The 25624-nt window shown below is 32.9% G+C and overlaps 2 protein-coding genes and 1 long non-coding RNA gene across 3 annotated transcripts in view; 2 read left to right on the plus strand and 1 right to left on the minus strand.

The window, feature by feature from the left end:
- Nucleotides 1-541, plus strand: part of EMC4 (ER membrane protein complex subunit 4) — a 359992-nt gene extending 359451 nt beyond the window's left edge. Inside the window, exon 3 of the mRNA XM_072538168.1 lies at nucleotides 10-541. Within this exon, the coding sequence (XP_072394269.1) occupies nucleotides 10-475 (466 nt within the window). The 3' untranslated portion in view covers nucleotides 476-541. The remainder of the gene's footprint in view (nucleotides 1-9) is intronic.
- Nucleotides 472-6691, minus strand: LOC140445811 (uncharacterized). The gene is made up of 3 exons (XR_011951445.1): nucleotides 6394-6691; nucleotides 6289-6342; nucleotides 472-618 (listed from the first exon to the last, which is right to left on the minus strand). It is a non-coding gene; the product is annotated as an uncharacterized lncRNA (long non-coding RNA).
- Nucleotides 6692-7006: 315 nt separating this feature from the next.
- On the plus strand, nucleotides 7007-24238 carry LOC140445812 (traB domain-containing protein-like). Its single transcript, XM_072538169.1, has 6 exons — nucleotides 7007-7166; nucleotides 12471-12718; nucleotides 12842-13093; nucleotides 14775-14914; nucleotides 22914-23083; nucleotides 23551-24238. Exons 1-6 carry the CDS (start codon nucleotides 7142-7144, stop codon nucleotides 23856-23858), a joined length of 1143 nt encoding a protein of 380 aa, XP_072394270.1. The 5' UTR covers nucleotides 7007-7141; the 3' UTR covers nucleotides 23859-24238.
- The last annotated feature ends 1386 nt before the right edge of the window (nucleotides 24239-25624 follow it).

Raw genomic sequence — 25624 nt, forward strand, 5'->3', positions numbered from 1 at the left:
TAATTTTAGAATAACTCGTGTATCTACCGAACCATTAGCTTCACCTCCAGGTTACAGTTCATCTACCATCGGTTCTAACAGTGAAGTGTCTAAAAAGACTGACGTGTCTAGATTAATAACAAAGAAATCATGGGACTTAGCTTTAGCCCCCATGAAACAAGTACCTATGAACCTTTTTATAATGTACATGGCCGGGAATTCCATATCAATATTCCCCATTATGATGGTGGGAATGCTGTTGATGAGACCTTTACAAGCAATTTGGTCTACTAAAGCTACTTTTAAAATGATGGAAACTTCTAATGCCATTTTACAAATGATTGTATATGTCTTAGGTAACTTTGTAAACATAGGTTTAGCTTTGTATAAATGTCACAGTATGGGGTTGTTGCCCACTTATGCCAGTGATTGGTTGGCATTTGTAGAGCCCCCAATCCGACTTGAATATTTGGGGGGAGGAATACAACTATATTAATTGTAATCTTTTTTATTTATAATAGGTGTAGTTCTTAAAATTAATAAAAACATGTAATTAATCTTAGATTATTTTTTCCTATGGCTGTCTGCAAATTCCTTTATTTTATCATATAGAGCTGATGGATCATCAACCTTTGGGACCTGTAAAATAAAAGAAAATTATCAGAGTAGTTTAAACAGCAGATGTGGCTGTACACAGACACATGATATTATGTATTAATATATGTACCCCATTAGAAATACATTATGAACAATGATTTGATTGTGGTGACTATCAGAGTATCAGTAACACTTGTGTATATTTTTTTAAATATTTTCATTGAAAAATCAGATTTTAAAGTATATGTTTATTTATTTATTTATATATCAACAGGCAATGCCCAATTAAAATACAATGTAAACATTATTGATAAATTACAGAAGATTCTTAACGTATCCTACTTAAATTAAATTTAAACATTTTAATCATACAAAAAATAAAAGTTGGAACAGTAAATAACAAACATTAACAAAGAATGTACAAAACACAAGGACATTAAGTTATCACACACAGTTTTAAAGCTGAGCTTTAAATTCTTTTGGAATACTATAACAATCCAACCTTTGGGAATATTGATTAGCAAATCTTGGTGTTCTAGATGTGAAGGAATTGTGTCTATAGTTTGTGCGATGGGGTCTAACATAAAAAGGGTTGATTTAGCCTTGTTTGTGTACTGGGAACATGGAGATTAATTTTTTTCCAATAGTTGAGGACCAAAAATAATAGAGTGCAGTATACTATAAAACATAGAGAGAAGAGAAGTTATGTTGAGGGACCTTTCCATATTTGAATAGTTAATTTCTTCAATCCTCTGGTTTTGTTTAAATGCAACAAATCTTAAGAATTTGTGTTGAACTCTCTCAATAGCTTGAATATGAGTGTTATAGTGAGGAGACCAAACACATCAACAGTAATCTAGGTGGGGTCTCACAAGTGAACAATACGAAATTTTTATGGATGGGATATTTGGAAAGTCTTTTGCACAACATTTGATAAACCCTAAAAGTTGAAGTGATTTTGAGACAACAGATGAGATAAAGGGGATGTAGGATAAGCTGGAATCAAGCACACACTTAGGTCTTTTATCTGAGATACAGTCTAAAGGGCAACCATTAATAGTATAGATATGATTTGTAGGAGTTTTATTCCGACCAAAAACCATTAAATGACACTTTTTAACATTAAGTTCCATTGCATTGCTGTTACACCAATATTATTAGGGTAGATTAATTTGATTTCCTTATATGTTGTAGTTTATTGGACTTAATGTTCTTTTGTATGGATGACAGCTCACAAAACATATAGGACTAAATTATTGAGGTAAATTACTTTTACTGTCTTATTTGTTACAGTTTTTGTGATTTGTCCTTTGATATATCTTTCCATGATTTTCTATTTACAACTATTGTTTTTATTCTATGTACTTTATATTCCATGGAAATTAATTATTTCAGTTTATAATCTTGTTAGTAAGAGAACATGGGGGATTTAGACAAAAAGTTGTAAAATATGCATTATATACTTTGCTCCTAGTATTTTCAGTACAAGTAACATAAAAAACTTATTAATTTTTTTTTTAATGAATAAAAAACTATTAAGAAAACATACACTGAGCGGCATTTGACGAAAGCCTGGGGTAATACCGCTCAGTTGCCTTTTTATGATATGTATGCATTGTTATTCTTTACAAAAGTCACAAATATACATTTTTGCTGTTTCAAAGCCACTATTACTATTGATGAACCAATCTAGCACAAAGTGTGCACCTAAACTATAGCTCACGATCTTTACCAAAGTCATTGCAGATTACGCAGTACTCATTTGGAGCTGTGTCATCATCGCAGAGTTCATGTTCATCTACACTTTCATCAGAAGATGCTTCCTTGCATATTCTGCATTTAGCTGGCATCTTTTTTACTACATTTCATATCTCTTTTCGATTCCTTTATTGGTGCAGATTGTTTCGAAATTTTACTTGCACAACTGTTCTTTTTTTGTTCAAATATTTCCTTAAAAGGTGTTTAAGTCAGAATCTCTGAATGTTGTTTCCTTCTTAAAGTTTTTTTCTGGGTATTGGCATCCTTAATCTATTTCACTTCCATATGAAATCCTTAATCCATTTCACTTCCATGATCCTTTTTAATGTCTTCCCTGAAAAGAGGAGTGACACCATCCGTTATCTCAACCAAATGTCCAATACACTATATGGGTATGCCATATCCACTTCCTGTTATAATAACCTAATAAACCAGACATTCACCCAACTCTTGCTAGCACTTCGATTACTTGTCCCATTTTAAATAGACTGCAAAGCACTTTCCATCACCTCAACTAACCAAGAAGCAATTTGCATGGTCCTTTTTCTTTCACAGAGCATCTGAAAAGTTAAAAAAATAATTGAAAACCACACAGATAACAATATTCAATTTTAGAGTAACTACGCTCACTATGGTGTAATCCTGATTATAGTGAGTGGCATGTCTGTGTCCTAAACTGGATGTATTTACGAAAATCTACATTAATATTTATTCATATACGTCAAAATTACATTAATAACTGGAAAAAAACAGTACTTACCATTAAACACAAGTTAGCACAATTTTACATCAAATATCTGCTGAATTTGTTCTTAGTTACACCGACCTTACTATACAGCGGAATGAAACGAACTGAGCTTACGGATTACGGAACACACAAGCCAGCGTTGCCAAATCGCATCTGTATTATGATTTTCGTGATAAATCGGTCTGAGCGGCATTACCCATGTGAGCGTCATTCTCCCATGTTCCCCTATGTATAAAACCCATTTTATTTTTTTAAACTTTAATGGTTGTTGCTTCTAGTTCTTCTATTATAGTATTTTTCATATAAAAATGCGTGCACGTCATTCAAGATTTACGACGTCAGAACCCCACAGCGTTGACAAAACATCAGAATAGCTAGTAAGTGAGGAATTTTCAAAATGTCAACTATTTGTCAAACTATTATATTAACAGTAAATACACTTAGTATACTGCAACACAATACATAACAAAATTATATATTCTAAATTTTAAGCTTACCGCTTTTAGAGCATTAATAATAAAAACGTCCCGCCATTATTTCTTGTTCAAAATAATCTATCTTATATGAAAGCCTATCAGCTTTCTACAGACTATTTATTGTTTTGGCATAGCACAATCACAATACACAACAATAATTAGTTTTTAATGCTATTAATCTAAATTTATTATGTATTTATAAATACAATTTATTAATATATAATATATTATGATCAAATTGTGTAAGAAATCAAAACAAAAACAAAATTCTTACTTTAAAAAAGCGGCAACACTTTAAACAATTTTACCACACGCTGAACTGTCAAAAAATTTGAAGTATTTTCGTAAGAGTTGCGTACAATTGTCTAATATATTTAATTAAAATTATTATTTTGTGGAATATAAGACTTAGAGTTATTTCATATAATTTATATTATTAATAATAACAAATGTTTTTGGTTATTTAATCAATACAATTCTAAAATTCCCAATATATTGATGATTACATTTTTCTGATTATTATGCCATGTTGGAGCATATGAAAGATCGATAAGTTCCGTATGGGTTTCATATTATTAACTGTGTTAGGAAAATTTGAACTCTAAGGTTGACGTTCTGGAAATTTTAAATATAAGTAACGTCACTTTATATAAATTGTGACGTGCACGCATTTTTATATGAAAAATACTATACATTATTAGTTAGCATCATTTTCCCATTGTTGATTTTGATCCTAATATCAGTAACCATTCTTTATTTATGATCACTATTTCCTAGTGGGATGTAGTTGCATCATTTTCTTCATATTTTGAAAAAGTAGATCACATTATATTATTTTTGTTTTCCGGTTAATTCTTTCATCTCCTCAGATCATACTAAATATGTGATTACCTTCTATCTAGTACTCTTGGAACCATATCACTCCTGATTTGTGATGTTTAACTCTTAATGTGTAAAAAGCAATTACCTAGTTGAATTTGTATTGTTAAACCTTCAGCCATTATGTTTTTATCCACCTATACTGTTTTTCTTTTAATTATCTTCAGTTAGAACTTTTGCCTAGATTTTCTTCTGCTTGTATTAAACTTTTCTATGTGTTCTTTAATTGTTAGATAATGCACTATTGATTGTTTGGTTGGTTATAACGGTTTTATTTACATTTTATTATTTTTTAAACATACACTGCCAAGCATAAATTTAGAGTCACCCAGTAATTGGAATTTATTTTAGAAATTATCATTTTTTAACTATTTTCGGTTGTAACATAGTTCACTAAGGGATTGCTTAAAGAAAACAAGATTTTTGCCCTTCAAAGTTTATTGAAAGTATTGAAAATGAACAATGTTCCTTTAATATACTAATACTAAATATTGAAAAGGGACAATTTTAATTTGATATGATTTTTGTTGAAACAAAAGAAATTTTAAGAATTTTCATAGAGAGTATTCCCTCCTCTAGCAGTAATAAAAGCTTGCAAATGACAAAGCATGCTTTGGATCACATTCTGCAGAAGATTGTTCCATTCCTACACGAATGTCACAAAGATCTCTTTAGAGTCCAGCACATGATTCTGTAAACATCCAGATATCTGGACTGCAAGCAAGTAACTATGGTGCACTTTTTGGCTATTACACAGTAGCATTTTATAATAAAGGAAAACTTAGACCATTCAAAATATTTTTTTAAAATGAAAGGTATCAAACCAATTTTACAGCGTTAACTGATGAAGCCAACATATTATTCAATGATCAAAAAATGAATGTTGTTTAAGAATTTACCGCAAAAATGTATGCAATGAATAACTGCAACGTCTGCAACAGAGCAAATGATGCAAGTAGTTGTATTCTTATGAAAACTTATGCTGCAAAAGAAGACAATGAACAGTTTTTGAAAAAAAATTTAAAGTTTTGACTCCAACACTATACAACCATGCTGGAAATCTTTATAACAAAAAATTTTAAGAACTATTTTTGTTAATTCCATGTGGCTTAATGTAACTGAGTTGAAAGTGCAAATCATTCTCAAAATGACAGAAGATGATGGCAAATGCCATCATCATCATTTTGGCTTTACAACCCTGTGTGGGTCCTAGCCCCCCCAAGAATTTTTTTCCAGTCATCTCTATCCATCGCCTTCCTCTGCCAAGCATGTATTTCCATTTCCATGGTAAATGTAGCGAAGGCAATAATGAAAATTTTAAGTCTGATGAATCGGAAGTAGAATAAAAATCACTAATTGGAATCAATGTTTTACAAATGTAATATTTATATTTATTGTTTAGAATAATACTCTGATCCAATTCCAATCTTTAATAGGTACATATAAAAAAAAAACTAGCTACATAATACAAAAAATAGAAAATTGGGTTTAATAACCTATTAGTTTCTAGTACCTATTATTTTAATATATTTTCAAGAGTTTTTGTAAAATTGTTCATTGATTAAAAAGATATTTGATAAAGACTATTATTATAGTTATAAGGAATATATTATAAAGTTATACAGTACATATACCATAACTCTGTGGTTCAATTCAACACTTTAGTTTCCATTTCTTCATAAAAAATTTAGGGATTATGTAATCATAAACCAAAAATGTATCAATTTAAATATATTCTAATTATACCCCTAATAATTAACCATAAGTAAATAACCATAATTTTATATCAATATTTGTTTATTTTATCTTGAGTTTATTGCTAAGAAACTACAGTAATTTACTGATACTTACATCATAATTTTGGCTTAGATAAATTCCAGCATAAAGGCCGATCAAAAAGGAAACCTAAAAAAGAAAATTTGAAAAACTAATAATTTTAGAAAATGATTTTCTTACAAATCCCCTGAACATTTTTTAAGGTTAATTTACTGTCAAACTAAATGATAGTAACTAAACGCACAGCAACGGTAATTTAACTGCCGCAGGTCGCAGATTATGAAAAGAATCACACTATTTTTTGTTTTACTATAAGACGGAATTAGGCTTTAAGCAATATACTGCGATTAGGCATTCAGTTTAAAAATCTAGTTTCAAACAGAGATTATCGACTGGAAATAGAAACGGAAAAGATAATTATATTCCGGCTCATACTACTTCCACCAACCACAGACACATATCACTTTATGAACGTCAAATTTTGTGTTTATATAAATATAAATGCGATGAGATATGAGGAAAATACATTACATAAAGGTTTCTGTTTTATGATAATTATGGGATAAAAAATAAATAATATATTTTAAAAAATCATTTCTTAATACTTTAATAATAAATTGGGCAATACTCTGGACTTTTATAATCAAATAAATCAAAATTAATAATTCATTTTGGATTAAAATAATTATGATTTTAATTATATCATATCTCCATCCTTTTCCTGGAATTGAGAAAACGAGACAAACAATAAGCACGTCTTTCAGTTCAGACCAAAATGACCAATCACCAATCCAAAATACTAAAATGAACAAGGTATTTTTATTTTATCCTGTCAACCGTCACCGACGAAAGGAAAGATTAGTTTTATTTTATTTTTTTGTTTTCGTTTGTAGATTGATATTCTAGTTTTTAACTTAAATTCAATAAGATGGATAATTCTCTAACAAATTTTGGTAAGCTATTTATAAAATCACATGATATAGAATTGCTTAGAACCAACCATATTGAAGAAGACCTATTTTTATAAAACACCTGATCTAGAAGTCATAAACTAACATGTTTACAAAAATTTAATAAGTTGGCGATATCCAAATTTAGAAATATTTTTTTCATTAAATCAAATATATTAGTCAAGGTTAAATATATAATTGAAATTCTTTTTTAATCTGCACTTCTGTTAAGTTTTAAATTATTAGAATTTTTGTGGATATATTTGTAATTTACATACCTTTTACAAAGCTGTATTTATAATTTATTATCTTAAAGATTATTCTATATAACGTATTTTGTTTTAAACAAAAAAAACAAAAGCTGTAGATTTTATGCCACATAAACTTGTTGAACATATGGTTGGAAACACTTTATATTAATTTATAATACTAAATACTAACTGAAAGCTGTTCAGAATGAGCAAATGTTTTTTACTTAATATTTTGTCAAATTAGGAAGTAGTTAAGGATGATACTACCATGAGTACTATGCTCACATTGTATAGATATTTGAAAAATTACTATTTATGATTTTAATTCATGTTTTTTACAGTTATGCCTTTTACAATAAATATTTAGGATAGGTCTTTTGTCTATAGATATTCTTTTAGTTATTTGTAGAAATATGAACAATTATTTGATCTGGGGATTCCACTCAGATGGGTGCTATCTACACCAATTTATCTAAAGTCTCTAATGGAGTTAATAAGATCCTTATTGCTGAATTTGTAGCATTTAGTTTCAGTAAAAAATTAATTACATGGCTTAAAAGTTTACTGTTTCATGCTTTTAGAGCAAGATCAGAGGTATCACAGGAATGCCACTGTGCACCACTGACACTTTTGTGATTTGTGATGAATGATCTTCAAACTGATTTAAATGCCTTGTGAAAATGGACACAAGTTAATAATCTATTTCTAAATGTAAACAAAGTTTCTAAAGTGCTTTTTCAAAATTTCTGTTATTGCAGCTACAGGTAATACAAACTGTAAGCTATATAGAGACACAGCTAAAGATTTGCATGTTCAGTTTTGGCAAAAGGCTCAGTTGTTCATAGCATATTTTTGGAGTATGGTTGTGGAGAATTTGGATACTTAAATTTGTTAAAAGAAACCCGCCTTATCAGATCTCTTCATGAGCATATAAGAGTTATTTGGTCTCCCTTCTATCAACCTATAAAGAGTGACAAAATTTTCAGAATTTAAACATAGAAGAAAATCTGTTCATCAATACATTAGTAACCAAAAAATTGGATTACAGAATGGTGAAACTAATGATATAATAATACAGGGCTTACATTATAAAGGTTGAGGTGAACCTTTGCTTGATCAAATTATAGCAGGATTATCCAGAAATACTGAGATTAAAACTATTTATTAGTATATTATAATTATTGAGAATGTTATATATCAATTATAGATTGATTACCCTGTTACAGACTGCCCAAATTCACTTTAGGCATACTATGCACAAATTAAGAAGAGGGAGCATGGCAAAAAAGACAGAAAAGTTTGTCTCGCTGCTGAGAGAAAAGACTGTCTCCCTACCCTACCCCATTAAAAACTACTGCTCATCGTAAGGTCAATGACAAAGTGGATTTTGACAGGCTGACCTTATTTTATGACCTATAGTTATTGTATTCATTGTTTAAACTGAAGCTAATTTGAGTTTTCAGGTTTTCCACGAAAAAACACTATTTTCCTTCTATTCTCTGTGTTGTGGCTTTGATATCTTAAGGCTCAGTGTTGTAGAAATATATGTATAGATTTTCTTCTTTTGCTTCGTCACTAGTCTTCTATTTTCAAGAACCGTAATAATGTATCTTATATATACCCATTGAATTCTCTAGATATAGATAACCTAGTGTTTTTTCATATATTCTTATATCATTCTATTTATCTGAGGTGCTCACTTTTCTGCTTTTTACTCTACCATTGTGGATATTGTTAACTTAAAATTCATAGTTTTTTTGACAAACTGCTTATATGACTGAAACACTTTAATATCTCATGATTGTATTATAGGTTTTAGATTATTACAACTTTTTATAAAGAATTATTTTTTATTTTAAAAAAAAAATTATCTATATATTGCTATCACAGAAGTATAATGACATAATTGTAAAATTTTGAAAAATTATTTTATTGTATTGAGGTTTTGATCCCTCCAATACAATAAAGTCATTTTTCAAAATTTTATAGTTTTGTCAATATACTTCCGGAACAGCGATATATAAAAATGAATGTTTGTATATCCTTTATAGAATCGTAAACTATACATTTGATCATGTGATAATCTTAAAGTTGTTGTGCTTAAGCCCACAATGGTTTCTAAGTTGGTACTACCAATTTTTGACAGATGGCGCCACTGTCATTCTAAAGAATTTCATATATTGCTGTGACAGTTCATGCTGATTTGAATTGACCAAAAAAACAGCGAATAAAAAGTGAGGTTTCCAGTTGTGGGTGACATAAGAATTTATGTACCTAAATTGTGAGATTCATATCCAGCTCACATTGAACAGACATTGTGCATATTTTTATGTATGAGAGCATTTTTAGAATAGTTTTGTGCATTTCATTGTGAGCTAAATTAATTTAGATAAATAATTCAATCGAATTGAATTCAATCGGATATCATCGTGAGTGGAATTTCAATCAATTTCAACAATTCTCGAATGCTGATTTTTTTCACTTCAAATTTTCCTCAGCGAATTGGTGATGTCAATATTGACATTTCCATCCGTGTGTGAACAGCAGGTTCAGATGGATACATCTGAATCATCTGAACAACAAGAAGTTAGGTTAGAAACTGATTCAATACATACTACTCAGGCCCATTCATCTGAGACTACTGAACAATAGGAAAGAAGGCTGCAAAATGTTCGAATAAGTACCACTCGATCAAACCGAACACTGCATATTGATTTAAATCTTGGTGCATTCCATTATGCCAGTAGTAATGATTACAGTCTTCATCCAAGTGTTATCATTGGAAAAATGGATAAAATTTGCATTTAAGAACGAAACGCAAGTAATATGCTGTGCCAGGGGAGAAGGTAAACTTCTTTTACGCATTTTGGCAACTAAATGATTACAAAAAATATTGCACTGGCCATTGCATCATCTGGAATTGCGGTAACTCTTTTGGATGCTGGCAAAACAGCACATTCTGCATTGAAACTACCGTTGGATTTTCAAAACACTGAGGCACCATTATGCAGCATCAGCAAAAGCTCTGGAATGGGAAAAGTACTCTGAACGTGTCAATTTATCATATGGGACGAATGTACAATGTCTCATAAGAAAGTATTGGAAGTGCTTGATCATATAATGCGAGATTTGAGAGGAAACGCACGGATCTTCGGTGGCGTACTCATTTTATTGCCTGGTGATTTTCAACAAACACTGCCGGTTATATCACTTTCAACACCTGATGATGAACTTAATGCATGTCTCAAATCATCAGTTTTATGGCGTCATTTACAGAAATTTACTTTGAAAACCAACATGAGTGTACAACGAGATGCATCGGCTTGAAATTTTGGAAAGCAATTGATGAATATTGGAAATGGGCGAGTGAAACTTGATGCATAGACGAATTGGTATAAAAAGCTTTCTCAAACATTGAACAGAACTATAAAAATCATCAGTGACTCACTACGCGTGCTATATTAGCGGCAAAAAACATCGATGTCAATACCATAACTTAACCATTCAGAATGGAATATCCAGCGAAATGATAGCATATAAGTCCACTGATATTGTGGTGAATCAAGACGAAGTTGTCAACTATCCCACTGAATTCTTGAACTCGCTTGATTTGCCAGGCATGCCACTGCACAATCTTACATTGAAAATTGGCGTACCCATCATTCTTCTTCAACACATAAACTTTTTTTTTTTTTACGCTATTCAATGTTTATACTCGATAAATTAAGAAATATAAAATCAGAAATACCATCTAATAAATTAAATAACATAAATTTACCATGACTTTGCTACGGAACCAGACTCTCAGTCAAGAAAATAATGCACAATGTTATCGAGGCAACAATTTTGATTGGAAAATTCAAAGGTGAAGACTTACATATCCCAATGATCCCGACAGATTCGCCGTTCGAATTCAAACGTTTACAGTTTCCAGTGCAACTAGCTTTCGCAATGGCTATCAACAAAGCACAAGGACAATCGTTGTAAGTGTGTGCAAGGTCACACGTTTTTTTTTTCGAAATGAACAAAATCAATAAAATGACTCAAAATGAATTGAATATTTGTGTAGTGTCCTTTCTTTAAACTGATTTTAGTTGGTGGCGCAGCAACGTGTGCAGGTACAGCTAGTTCTTTATAAAAAGTTCTGAATGATCTAAAACCTAGAACACAATCATCATGTATTAAATTGTTTAGTCCTTAAACGCCGCGACTTCGTGCACGCCAGTTACCTCTGGCGCAGGTAACTGTTTTTGGGGCCGTAAAGGTTTAATCCATGTAGAGTTTATGCCTAAGAGTGAAACAATACATGCAGAAGCATTTTGCGAAACCCTTAACGACTAAAACATGCATCACAGAATAAACGACGTGGCATGTTGTTGACGACGGTGTTTCTGACTCACGACAATGCTGGGCCCCATGCATCGGCAAGAACTTCAAAGTCTACAATGGGCAATTTTCGAGCATCCTCCCTTCAGCCCAGACCTCACACATTCTGATTTTCGTCTGTTCCCGAAACTGAAGGAATTCTTGGGTGAAAAGAAAACGACGAAGTACTCAAAGATGAAGTGGTGCCCTGGCTCCGACGTTTAGCGGTGGAAAAACAATGTGTTAAAATTTTAACTTTTTATGTAAAACTAAATTTTTATGTAGGTATGAGAAATGGGCTATCTAAAGCCAATAGTAAAATCTTTCCCTTCCTCAAGTACAGCCCTTACAGTTATATTACCTAAACAACATTTAGACAAAATCTCGTCCTTTACTGAGAAATATTAATTTTGACGTTAACGGAACCGCAAAATTAGACAGCATTGATAAGAAGACTCCTTTCTGTTGCTGGTAACGCTATGCATAACATCCAATACCGTGTTAAATCTTAATACATAGTAATTTCAAATAAGAGCACAATTTTTGGTAAAAATTTGGCTTCATTGGGAAACAATTTATATACTCATAATGTAATTTATACAAAATCAAACTGAGAGTATACCCTGTATAATTTGCAGTTTTGTGTTTTTTATACAGTTTTCACTTTTATTTACAATAAGTTATCTTTTAGAATTAACTGAGAGTACCATAAAAATCGATCCAGATTCGGAAAACGGTTCTGGATCTGACAAAAGTGATCCAATGGAAATAGTAAGTATAGGGGATGCTGAATCTTCTTCCAGCAATAAGTCTGATGATGATTTCGATAACAATTTACCAAAAACTGTTACCCTTTTGAAACACGAAAAGACTGGAGCTAAGGTTTATCTTATTGGTACAGCACATTTTAGTAAAGAATCACAGGAAGATGTAGCAAAAGTAAGTAATATTTTTATTCAGTCGTTAGATATATAAAGTTTATAGTTGGTTAGATTGTTATCTTTTTGGTGGTTATAAAATTTATACGAGGGTTATCAAATAATTTTAACTTTTTTGTTTTAGGTTATAACAAATGTTCTTCCACATATAGTTGTATTAGAATTATGTAGTTCGAGGACAAATATTTTATCTCTAGATGAGGAGACTGTCTTGGAAGAGGCTAAAAATATTGATATGCAAAAAATTATATCTACAATTAGGACCAATGGGGCGTACAACGGTTTGATGTATTTACTATTATTAAATTTGAGTGCAAATCTGACAAAGGAAATCGGAATGGCTCCTGGTGGCGAATTCAGAGTTGCTTATAAGGAGGTAAGATATCAATATAAACTAGTCATTCTCAACCTTTTCTTTTTCTGTTTTTTGAATATCAAAATAATTTCGTGGCATACTAACGTAACAACGATGATGAGAATCTAATGGACTAGTAGAGCGATCAACACGGAAGTCTTAAGGAAAATGAATATCCAGCCACAACTTCTCTGAAATGTTAAGTTGAGAAAAACGGCTTAGCAATGGCACACCATGAGCCAAACTTAGTACAAACAGTTACAACTAATCTTGGAAAGAAGATAGATGGATGAAAAAGTATAGGTCGAAAGAAGAAATCGTGACTAAAAGATATTAGACGAACATCATAATTATCAGTTGGCGCTCCAGCCCTTCGTGAACCTTGGCCTGCCTCAAAACATTCTTGCATCCTTAAATCTCCCCCTTACTACAATCTCCTTTAAATCTTCGTGCACATCGTCCAGATACCTACGTCATTTAGATGGTTTCCACGATATCTATAAAAATCAGAAAAAGTCTATTAAGTTCGAAATTACAATGTCTTCTCCATAAACTCTGTTCGTTAACTCCACTATATATGGTCCTTAATACTTTTCTGTTAAAGATTCGTAGTAACTCTTCATCTCGCGTTCTGATTGCAGAATGGAGGAATGCAGGAATGTTTTTATAAAGTTTGCACTTTGTGGCTCTTTACATACTTCTTGCTTTTAGTTGAGTGCCTAGGCCAAAATAATAACGGTTAGACACGCGCGAAGCTTTGTCTCACTAGCTAACTCATGTTAGAAAACATGAGGCTATAGTTAGGTTTTAATTTCAATATTTTATAAATGCTAGAATATTCCACAGGGTGATGCAAACTTTAAGAAAAAAAAACACAGTTTAATTCGTACACCCGGTATACAATGAAAATTTACTTGTTTAGCAACCATATTATTATAATGATATTGTCAAGGAATAAGGCTATAACATATTAAAAAAATCACTTAAATTGGACAACAGGTTTAGGAGATATAAGACATCAAAAATTACCCAGTAGTCTACTGTACTACCTACCGTAACATATTTTTTTTTTATTTCTTTGGATGTGTTGTTTTTTCAGTCCACCAGTAGCAGTATTCTTCTACCGTTTCTATAGTTTCATGTTGCATCTCTAAGTTATTTTATTGCATTCTTGATATAGCCAGGATTGGACGAACACCAACGGAAATAACCTAATACATGCAGCCCAGGATAGAAACGGATTTGCCGTAACGGTAGTCAACCTCATCGGAAATGACACATAGCAGACACTGCTCATATACTTACTTTGTTATACTGTTGTTATAGTTATAGAGTATTTTGATGAGATTCAAATCACGCGATTTTCATAATCTACTCGCAATCCAAATTTATATGCCATTTAACATATTGTATGTAATGGGAGAAGTTGGAAGAAATTCTAAAGAGCTTCACGACATAATAATGCGGGAATGTGACAATATTTTGCCCAACGATATCCAAAATCTGATCTAAAGCATGCCTCACAGTTTACAACCTGTTATCACTGCCAGAGAATTTTTTTAGTGAAAATCGTATCCAAGTAAAATTGATAATTTTTTATTACTTTCAATAAAATAAAACAAAATTTTGCAAAATAAATTAACATTTCTAAATTGTCTGCTTGGAAGTGTATAATAAAGAAAATATTCTCTTTGTTTTGTAGGCCTCAAAGATTCCTCACTGTAGAATACATTTAGGGGATCGGCCGATAAACATTACTCTTCAAAGAGCCCTAGCAAGACTTAGCTGGTTCCAAACTATAAAACTAGCATGGCATCTACTCACGTCGAAAGATCCTGTTAGGTGAGTTGATATTTAGGTTAATAAACCACTGCAAATCGTGTAAGACAAATTCTAGATGTATTTCTGTTGATTAATTTAGAAAAGACAGTGTCAAAACGAAAAAAAAACTGAACTTTTTGATAATTTTTAACAATAATTAAGCATTTATTGTTGAATATCCACTCTATTCGCCAAATTTGCTTAGTTGGGTCTTTTGTAGTGATAAATCTTTAGGAATTCTTGACTGGAAAGGTTTTCAGATAAATGAAGGATAGTAATATGTGGATATTTTGAAGATTTGCCCCTGAAATATTCGGGAATCGTTGGACAGTAGTTATTTTTATAAAGGTGAAATATATTGCAGCGGCGGCTCGTGGCCTAAAAAAGTAGTAAAGATGAGGAAAGCTTGCCGGAGCCAAAAGGAGTTTTGGTACCTACTTCGCGCCCAAATCTCATAAAAAATTCGTTAAAAAAAATGTTTAGAGTTTATGGCCCTAATAACTTGAAAACAGTTTTTCTTGTTCAGTTCTGCTTGCCTGGGATATTTTAGTTCTGAACTTCGACATTTCATTGAGGGTTTCTTGGCGATTAAAACACCACGCCTGGGGTTGGTGAGTTTCGATTCAGCCGCCCACTCTAAGTCAGATGCTGATTGCAGCCGACCACTCTGGATCAGACGCAGATGTTTAAAATACTGGTTGGTCGACAATGTAAAAGAACATCCCTTTTATCTTCATTTTTCCAATGCCTAAATGGAGTCTCTAATATATTACACACCAAGTCATTAATTTAGCCACCATTTAATATAGTCTTCTGCAGGTAATCATGCAGGGTAGAGTCGATGACAAAAAGGGAATAGGTAGAAAGAGGAAATCATGGCTGCGAAATATTTGAGACTGGACAAACATGACTGTAGACGATTTATTCCACGTTGCAAAAGACAGAGAAATTTTTAGAAATGTGGTCGCCAATCTCCGTTAATGGAGACGGCATAGGAAGAAGAAGAAGTCTAAAAATATTTTTGTCCAAACGAAATCCACGAGAACACTTTATATCCGAAATCCGAAACAAACCACAGAGAAATGTATTAATAAAGTGCACTAAACAAATAAAATTAATATTGTGACTAAACTAAACTAATAAATACTATACTATACACTATACTATATAAAAATATCTATATAATGGACTAAATTTCAAAATATTGTCGCTTAGAGAAATTTCCAAAAAATAGGAATACCAAATACACATCCAACAGTGGGTGAAGACGAATAATATATTTTTAAGCGGAACTGCACGTACCAGTTTTCTCAGCTATCACTAAGGATAGGCTGACGTCACGTTGCCATGGCAACCGTGAACGCTGATGCAGATGGATTTTGCATTTCAAAAATTATATTCACCTCTTCCTGAATCCTATTATACACGGCTAGTGACACAGGTCAGGACTTGACCGTCAAGTACGTACCGCTAATAAAGCTAGGTCTTTTTTAATTTTTAGATTAATTAAAAGAGAATAAATAATTGATTTCAGAATTTAGATATAATAATGTTGTTTTCATTTTTTATTTATTTGTCTCAATTTAATTATATTTTTTTGGTGAACCTCACCTTCACCTACTTCACTGGTCGGCCGCCGCTGATATATTGGAAAATAAATGCCCTTTAAATAAAAGGAATTCATTTTTTGAATTCTAGAATCGAAACTTTTCACATTGATCTCGCATTTAACTAAATTGTTTTAGAAGTATGTATTCAAATGATGTCTATTCTGGTTTTGTATTTCATTATTATTGGAATTAACATACTATTATCGCCGTAGTGTAAGATATACAGTACGTTAAGTTTTGGATTAGATATTGCACACTACATACAGTGCTAAAATCGGCAACATTGCCTCGTACAAGGTACTTGTAATTCTCCGATCCCCTCCGACACCTTAGCCTTAGACTCCTCGACAGAAAACGAGAAAGCAAAAACCATTTAGTAACACATAACAACGCGAAGGATATGCATCTCCGTCCGCCGATTTTTGTTTTGCTTACGTACACCCGGTTCATTTTTTATAACATAAACTCGATAAAAATACATTGACCATTATAAGGAGTGCAGTTGTATCGGTTTTTAATAATGGAACCATTTTTTGTGGTTGAATTAAAAATAAAAGCGCATTTCATTAAAAAGATAAACCAAAAAATATACTCTTATTGAAAATAAAAAATTAAAATAAGAAATAATTATTTATACCCTACAGAAATGATTCAAATATTTTTGACCTTCTACGGCTGAACAGTATTCCAATTTGTCATAAAAACTTCTGCGGACAGAGTTTCTGCTGTAATAGAATTGGAGACTTCTCTTATTCGGTTTCTTAATGTCCTGTGGTCTGTGAACTGTGTTTGTCATTTATTATCTTAGTTTTAGTTACTGTCATATGTAATTGTCATGTTATTCATTCAAACAAAACGATGCTAATTTCTTGTATATTAAAACCTAGTTTATAAAGGTTTTGCATTCATTACAATTTAATATACAAGAAATATCAAATATGGATAAGCTACTACGACCAGACAGATTCGATGCAGATCCTAACTCTCCTAGATCGTCTCAAGAATGGATGCATTGGAAAGCTACCTTTGAAAACTTTATTTCCTCTGTGATTGATGTTTCAGAGGAGGAGAAATTCAAACTACTGGTAAATTACGTGAGCAACAATATCTATGAACTCATCTCTGATTGTAGAAAGTATTCTGAAGCCAAAAGTATTCTCGAAGCAGCTTTTGTTAAACCCAAAAATGAAATTTTTGCCAGACATATCCTAATGACAAAAAAACAACAAACTGGTGAAAATATAGGTCAATACGTTCAACATCTTAAAGTGCTTTCCAAAGACTGTAATTTTCTAGCCGTTTCTGCAGATCAAAATAGAGAAGATTATATAAGAGACTCTTTTATTAATGGCATTCTTTCTAATGGCATAAGACAACGTTTACTAGAAAACAACACTATTACTCTGCAAGATGCCATAGTGAAAGCCCAGTCTCTGGAGTCAGCTTCAAAACACTCTCGAGGCTTATACAACTCCTGTACAAATTATTAATGCAATTTCTTCCGAAACCAGAGAGCACACTAATTATACTTCTGCTGCTGTGAAAAGTTGGAAATGTTACTTTTGTGGATCAACTGAAAGGCATCCTCGTAGCCTATGCCTTGCTAGAGACAAAGTTTGTAAGAAATGCTCGAAAGTTGGACATTTTTCCAAGGTATGTAGGCTTCAGATGCCCAATTCAGTATCAGCTGCTGTTTTAGCTACTACTACATCTAGTTCCAATGTTAGAAATCTTGCTGCTGCCCCTCAATGCTTATCTAAAAGTGTTACTGAGATAAAGGTGAATGGAAATACAACTGAAAGTTTAATAGACACAGGTAGTTCTGAGTCATATATCAGTAAGAATTATGCATTGTCTATAAACGTGAAAACATTTAGAAGTCATGCAAGCATAATAATGGCTTCAACAGCACTCAGAACGACTATCTCAGGACACTGCTTTGTTAATTTAGAAATAAACGAACATTCCTATAAAAATGTCAAATTATCAATAATTCAAGATTTATGTGCTAGGTCATGACTTGCTTAAACAATATTCTTCTCTAGAAATCACTTTTGCTGGCTCAAAAATGCCTTTAGTTATTGATCGTATAGATAACATTTGTAGTTTGGCATACTTAAATATAGAGCCACCCAAATTATTCTCCAATCTATCAAATGATTGCAAACCGAGGGCAACTAAATCAAGAAAATTTTCAACTGAAGATAGAAAATTCATATCTGACGAGATACAGTATCTGCTATTGAATGGAATCATAGAAGAAAGCAACTCTCCTTGGCGTGCACAAGTACTTATTACAAAAAGTGAAACACACAAAAAGCGAATGGTGGTAGATTATTCACAAACGATTAATAAATTTACTTACTTAGATGCCTATCCTCTCCCAGATGTTAAAGATATTGTTAGAAAAGTAGCAAGATATTCTGTCTTCAGTACTATTGATCTTAAAAATGCATACCATCAAATTCCAATCAAAAATGAAGAGAAAATATACACTGCTTTTGAAGCCAACGGCCAACTATACCAATTTTGCCGGATTCCTTTTGGGGTAACCAACGGAGTGGCTCGTTTTCAAAGGGTTATCGATGGTATTATTAAATCCGAACATTTAAAAGGTGTATATGCATATCTTGATGACATTACGGTTTGTGGATTAAATCAACAACAACATAATGAAAATCTTAATAAATTTATGGAAGTAGCGAAGAAATACAATCTAACAATAAATCAAAATAAAAGTTCTTATACACTAAATTCAATCAAACTTTTGGGTTATCAAATAGAAAATCAGACCTTAAAACCTGATCCTGAAAGACTTGAACCATTAAAGAAGTTACCCTTACCAAACGATTCACAATCACTAAAGAGAGCTGTCGGAATGTTTGCACATTATTCCAAATTTATCCCACAATTTTCAGAAAGGATACAAAAACTAGTCACATGCAATACTTTTCCTTTAACAGAACAAGCAGCTGAAGCTTTCCAAATTCTTAAATCTGAAATTATTTCTTCAGCCGTTACTACGATTGATGACAAGATTCCTTTTATCGTTGAATCTGATGCTTCAGATTTTTGTATTGCTGCTTCTCTTAGCCAAGGCGGAAGGCCTGTTGCTTTCTTTTCAAGAACCTTATCAAAAAGTGAAAGAAATCATTCATCAGTAGAAAAAGAGGCTTATGCAATAGTGGAAGCTCTTAGAAAATGGAGACATTTCTTGATAGGTAAACATTTTCGACTTATAACTGATCAAAAGTCTGTCTCTTTTATGTTCAATATGCGCCACACAAGTAAGATAAAAAATGAGAAGATTATCAGATGGCGCCTTGAATTATCATGCTACAGTTTCGATATTCAGTACCGACCGGGAGTTGAGAATGTAGTGCCAGATACTTTCTCACGAGTGAGCTGTTCAATAAATCCTCGACCAAGTCTATTTGAACTACATCAATCCTTGTGTCATCCAGGAATCACCAGAATGGTCCATTGGATAAAGACACGTAACTTACCATATACTATTGATGAAGTCCGTGAAATGACCAATCGCTGTCCTATCTGTGCAGAAATAAAACCAAAGTTTTTGAAAACTCAAGGGAGATTAATTAAAGCTACTTCGCCTTTTGAAAGATTGTCTCTGGATTTTAAAGGACCGCTTCCATCTAGATCTCATAACAAATATATCCTAACAATTGTTGACGAATATTCTCGATTCCCCTTTGTATATCCATGTCAAGATGTTTCAGCGAAAACTGTTGTGAAGTGTCTTACAAACTTATTCTCTTTATTTGGAATGCCTAGTTATATCCATTCAGATCAAGGGGGGGTATTTATGTCTCAAGAAGTCAAAACATTTCTCCATTCACAAGGAATACCTACAAGCCGAACAATATCTTACAATCCTGAAGGCAATGGCCAGACAGAAAGATATAATGGAATTATATGGAAAACTATTTCTCTTGCTTTAAAATCTAAACATTTAAAAACTGAACAGTGGGAAGAAGTAGTTGAGATAGCTCTTCATTCAATTCGTTCTCTTTTGTGTACATCTACAAACAGTACCCCTCATGAGCGAATGTTTCATCATTCCAGAAAAGCTATAAATGGAGCTGCGCTTCCTTCATGGTTGATAACCCCCGGAAAAGTATTTATGAAAAAAAATGTGAGGCAGTCCAAATATGAACCCCTCGTTGAAGAAGTACAGCTAATTGAAGCAAATCCAAACTATGCTGTTGTTAGACGTGAAGATGGTAAAGAAACAACAGTAGCCTTAAGACAACTTGCACCACGAGGAGATGCATCTCTACTGGACTGTGTTACTGGATCGGAATCTGCGGTTTCTAATGAACAGTTTATCAAAGATCCACCAAGCCCTAGATTGAGTATATGTGAGGAAAATCCAAATATTTCTCCTGTTAACGTTCTGGAAGATCAAGGTAATATTGAAAGTGTTTTAAAGGAAGAAAATAAAGACAGTCTTATTAGAAGAAGTACCAGGGAAAGAAACACTCCTGCTTACCTTAAAGACTTTGTTCAAAAATAAAGTTGGGGTGAATGTCCTGTGGTCTGTGAACTGTGTTTGTCATTTATTATCTTAGTTTTAGTTACTGTCATATGTAATTGTCATGTTATTCATTCAAACAAAACGATGCTAATTTCTTGTATATTAAAACCTAGTTTATAAAGGTTTTGCATTCATTACACTTAATTCATCCAAATTTTCGGCTCTAGTCTTAGGATGATTGTATACGATGCTTTTTAAATGTCTCCAAAAAAAGAAGTCCATGGGCATAACATCTGGAGATCGCGCAGGCCATTTAATATTGTTTAAGTACTCCCTGATTATTCGAGCGTTGTGAACTGAATAATCGTCTTGATGGAACCAAGCATTCTCCATGAGAATATAGCGGGAAGAACATGATTCTGTAACAAATGAAGGTATACTCTACTAGTCAAGTTGTCCTCAATAAAAAATGAACCTATTATGTAGTCTCATAAAATGCCAGTTAGACGTTAACTTTTTGAGAACGTTCAGTTCGGTAAATAACACTTCTGTGCTGGCTTTCCCGCGCCCAATACCTCATAAAATGGAAGGGTTGTGTCCCCCTACTAACGAAACAGAAGATTCATCAGTAAATAAAATGTTTTTAATAAAATTGGGTTCATCATTAGCCTCCGTTATTAGAGTTTCACAAAACTCCATTCTTCGAAAGTGATCGTTTGGATAAAGCTGCTTTTCGAATATTTAAAATTCTTGTAACCTTCCTTTTTCTACACTTTCGTTACAGTACAATATTATGAACTGACTGTACGCAAGGAATTGGTCTCCCCTCAAAAAACACAGAAAATAAATCTACACACTGTTGTCCAGAATTACCACCATAAAACCATTTTATTATTTGAACCTTTTCTGCGGGCTTATAAACAGACATGTTGTTTACAAAAATAAATTAAAAATCTACGCTCTTATTGCTTTAAACAACCACTGTATCTTCTTCTTCTTGTGCCACTCCTATCGGAGATTGGAAATCAAGGCTATGCTGACCTAGAGTTCATTAGTGGTACAGCCAAACCTTCTTCTTCTTCTGGTTCCTATCCGTTTCGGATGTTGGAAATCATATTGGCAATCATGACCTTGCTCGCTGCGGCTCGAAACAGCTCCGTTGAGGTTTTCTTAAACCATGTTCTTAAATTCCGCAGCCATGATATTCTCCTTCTACCGGGTCCTCGCTTACCTTTGACTTTACCTTGCAATATAGACTGCAGCAGGGAGTAACGGTGCTGATTTCTCATAACGTGTTCCAGATATTGCAATTTTATGCGTTTGATCGTAAACACAATCTCTGGGGATTGCCAGCCAAACCACTCTCTCAAATTACGCAACCAGGACATTCTTCTACGGTATACCACTGTATAATGACAAATTATTGGCGACGGGGCAATGGAGGTTTGTGGAAAGTCGACGGCTCGAAGTGTTGTCATTTATAGTGTGTATATCTAATTTAAAACTTAACGCACTGTATGTAATATAAATAAAAAAAATCCTAAATGTGTGGAATTGTAAGTTGTGTCCAGGGGTTTTATACGTTAGTTTAAAGAAAAATTTGAACTATGGCACCACTGTAACGAGGAACTCTGCCTACAAACCAAACATTTTCAAAGAGTATTAAAAATAAACGATAGAAATTTTTGTGTGAACTATTCATTATCACATGTTTAGTTTGTTCCATATGCGAGGGAACAGAGGGCTCCAGAGAGAGTGCTATAGTTCTGTTTTATAGTGCTGTTCGTGCCGACTATTTTTCATTCTTCATTATTTCCACATTTTTATCACATTCCACGTTGTTTCTCAGAAAAAACATCAATATTTAACCTAATAACCAATAAATACTGTACTAATTTGTGTACTATTTTAGTGTAGAAGAAATTGAAAAATGTAAAGAAAAAGACATGCTAGAGCAATTATTAACAGATTTGTCAGGAGAATATCCAGCGTTTAGGGAAGTTTTTCTTGATGAGAGGGACATTTTTCTAACGAATTCTCTACAACAGGCAGCTGAATCAAGAATGAAGTCACCGGCAGATAGTAGGTTTCGTCTTTTTATACATTAAAATTCGTTAGATCTTCGTGATTTATTTGATATATAAATTACAATAAAATAAGTAGTAGTTTTTGCTTAAAAAGTTTTAACTAGAACTCGTATAAGAGCTGAAAATACCTTTAAGTTAAGTTTAAACTGAGATTATTGTAGATTTATATTTTGAGAAATTATTAGATCGTCAGTTCGGTTGTTTTGGAAATATGCTATGTATACTTTTGAATATTAAAGGTGTTCGCGCAGACTCTGCCCGGGCTAAGCCATGAGGAAAAAGTTTTGAGTCCGCCAGATTTTGAGAGTGGAACTTCAATTTCGATCGCGCTGAAAAATTTGCAATATCTCCGGTTCTATAAATCGTAGAAATTCATTTTTTTTAAACCGGGGTTAAAAACTTGAGTATTGTAACTATTCATGAAAAACGTATTTGATTTCAATTTAACAATTAATGTTTCAGGTTATTTCGAGCCGGAGCCTCTTCGTATCGTAGGAGTAGTCGGTATTGGACACGCAGCAGGAATAACCAAACTTTGGCCACATAGTCAAGAGGAATACGTGGCCCCCATAATCAAAATTCCACCACCATCTCTAACGTCCAAAGTCATTCGACAAACTTACAAAATTTCAGTTCTAGTTTTGGGAGGTTATCTGATATATAAGTATGTTCCAGTACCGAAATTTTTAAAAGAGAATGCTCATGTTTTTGCTCAAAAAGTTTTAACTAGTATAAGAGCTGAAAATACCTTTAGGTTAAGTTTAAACTGAGGTTGTTGTAGTTTTATATTTTGAGAAATTATTAGATCGTCAATTCGGTTGTTTTGGAAGGATGCTATGTATATTTTTGAATATTCCCTTTTAAACTATTTAAAACTAGCAAAATTTGCTTTATAAAAAACGAGAAATTTTACCAAATCATATTACGAAATTAAAATAAACAATTCATTTATGAAGGTTCCTGTTATTGGTTTTTGATCTGCGACAAATTTTTGATATTTTTCCCGACAAACGCCAACACGTTAAACTACCGATGTATAAAGTCATTGATTATTTAGTTTTGTAAAAAGTGTAAATTTTTCATCAGGATAATTTACAGTTGTTTTGGTCTATATAGAGCTTATTTTCTAAATAAAATATGTTTATATTTATTGTTTTCATTTCTCTCAATACCATACAGCTCATACCTGCCCATAAGCATGGTATTGTACTTTTTTATTTAGCGACGTTGTGCACTTTTTGGATGGGGAAAAGCCTTGAATACGCGACAGATTTCTGTGACCGTCACCGCTATGCAAATTGGCCGCAAAGTCGCACAGCTCGACGGATCATGACGTATGATCCCGTTGGAAAGAGGAGAGAGTAAATAGTACAATGACGGAAAAACAAACATTGCGGCATTGCCAAAAGGGCATTACAATCATATCTTTGTTGTTATTGGAGCGTGTGATGCGTTAAATGAAAGGAGAGGGATAACGATTATATTAAGATAGAAAAACAAACAAGACTACGACTACCAAAAGGGCGCTACAGAGCATCTTCGTTATTAATGAATGTATAGTTACATACGAGATATCAGACGTCACTATGGATGAAAATAGATTTGCTATAAGACAAATTTTGATGTATTGACTTGAAGAAGGAGGCCTCTGGCTGAGTACAAAATAACAACTGATTCAATCCTACTTTTAAGAAATCGCCATTCCACTGCAATTTTGCTGCAATAAACCATCTGCCATTAGGTTTGAAAAGTGAGAGAACGGTTCTAAGACGCCTAAATGAAAGAGGACTAATGACAAGAAGGCCGGCTATTGTTACCGAATTACAACCCAGACACTGTAGGACAACATCAACACTGAGATATACAGGATTGGAGCCGAATTCTCGTAACTGATGAATCACGGTTCTGTTTGAAGTCTGGCGATGACCAACAGAGGGTTTGTAGACGGAGAAATGAAAGATATGCTCAAGCTTTTATGTCCCAGAGAAGAAAGTTTGGTGGTGTCATCGTTTGGGCTGGAATCTCATTTGAAGCTCGAACTGAACTTATTTTCATTAATAGCCCCCTGAATGCACATATATCGAGCATGTTTTGGCATAAGCAGTAGTTCCATTTGGTCCATTTATCGAGGACAATTTAATCTTTATGCATGATAATGCACTGCTTCATACTGCAAGCATCGTGACAAATTACTTGGGGGAAGTAGGAATTAATACTCTAGAATGGCCAGCCTGCAGCTCTGATCTGAATATCATCGAACATATTTGAGATGAACTTCATCATAGGGTTAGAAGTCAACCAGGCCAGCCAGAAAGTCTTGCATACCTTTAAAACATGCTTCGTGAAGAATATGAACGTGATTTTCAAGGTTTTATTCAAAATTTGTTCGTTTTCCTCCCAAATCGAAAACGGTTATTGACGTTTTGGGGCATAATAACCGATGTTAGACAATTTTGTTCGAGTTCACTCATAATTTTTATTGTTTGTAATTCGTTTCGATATTACACTATTTTCGTTTGTAGCCTTCTATTTAAAT

This window comes from Diabrotica undecimpunctata, chromosome 7 (genome assembly GCF_040954645.1).
Source record: "Diabrotica undecimpunctata isolate CICGRU chromosome 7, icDiaUnde3, whole genome shotgun sequence".
NCBI classification, from domain to species: Eukaryota; Metazoa; Arthropoda; class Insecta; order Coleoptera; family Chrysomelidae; genus Diabrotica; species Diabrotica undecimpunctata.

What these genes read in the sequence shown, in the direction of transcription:
- LOC140445812 (XM_072538169.1), top strand. Translation starts at nt 7,142, where the DNA reads ATGGATAATTCTCTAACAAATTTTG. An exon ending in CACAGGAAGATGTAGCAAAA is followed by an intron (nt 12,719 to 12,841) that starts GTAAGTAATATT and finishes TTTTTGTTTTAG; the next exon opens with GTTATAACAAATGTTCTTCC. An exon ending in ACGTCGAAAGATCCTGTTAG is followed by an intron (nt 14,915 to 22,913) that starts GTGAGTTGATAT and finishes GTACTATTTTAG; the next exon opens with TGTAGAAGAAATTGAAAAAT.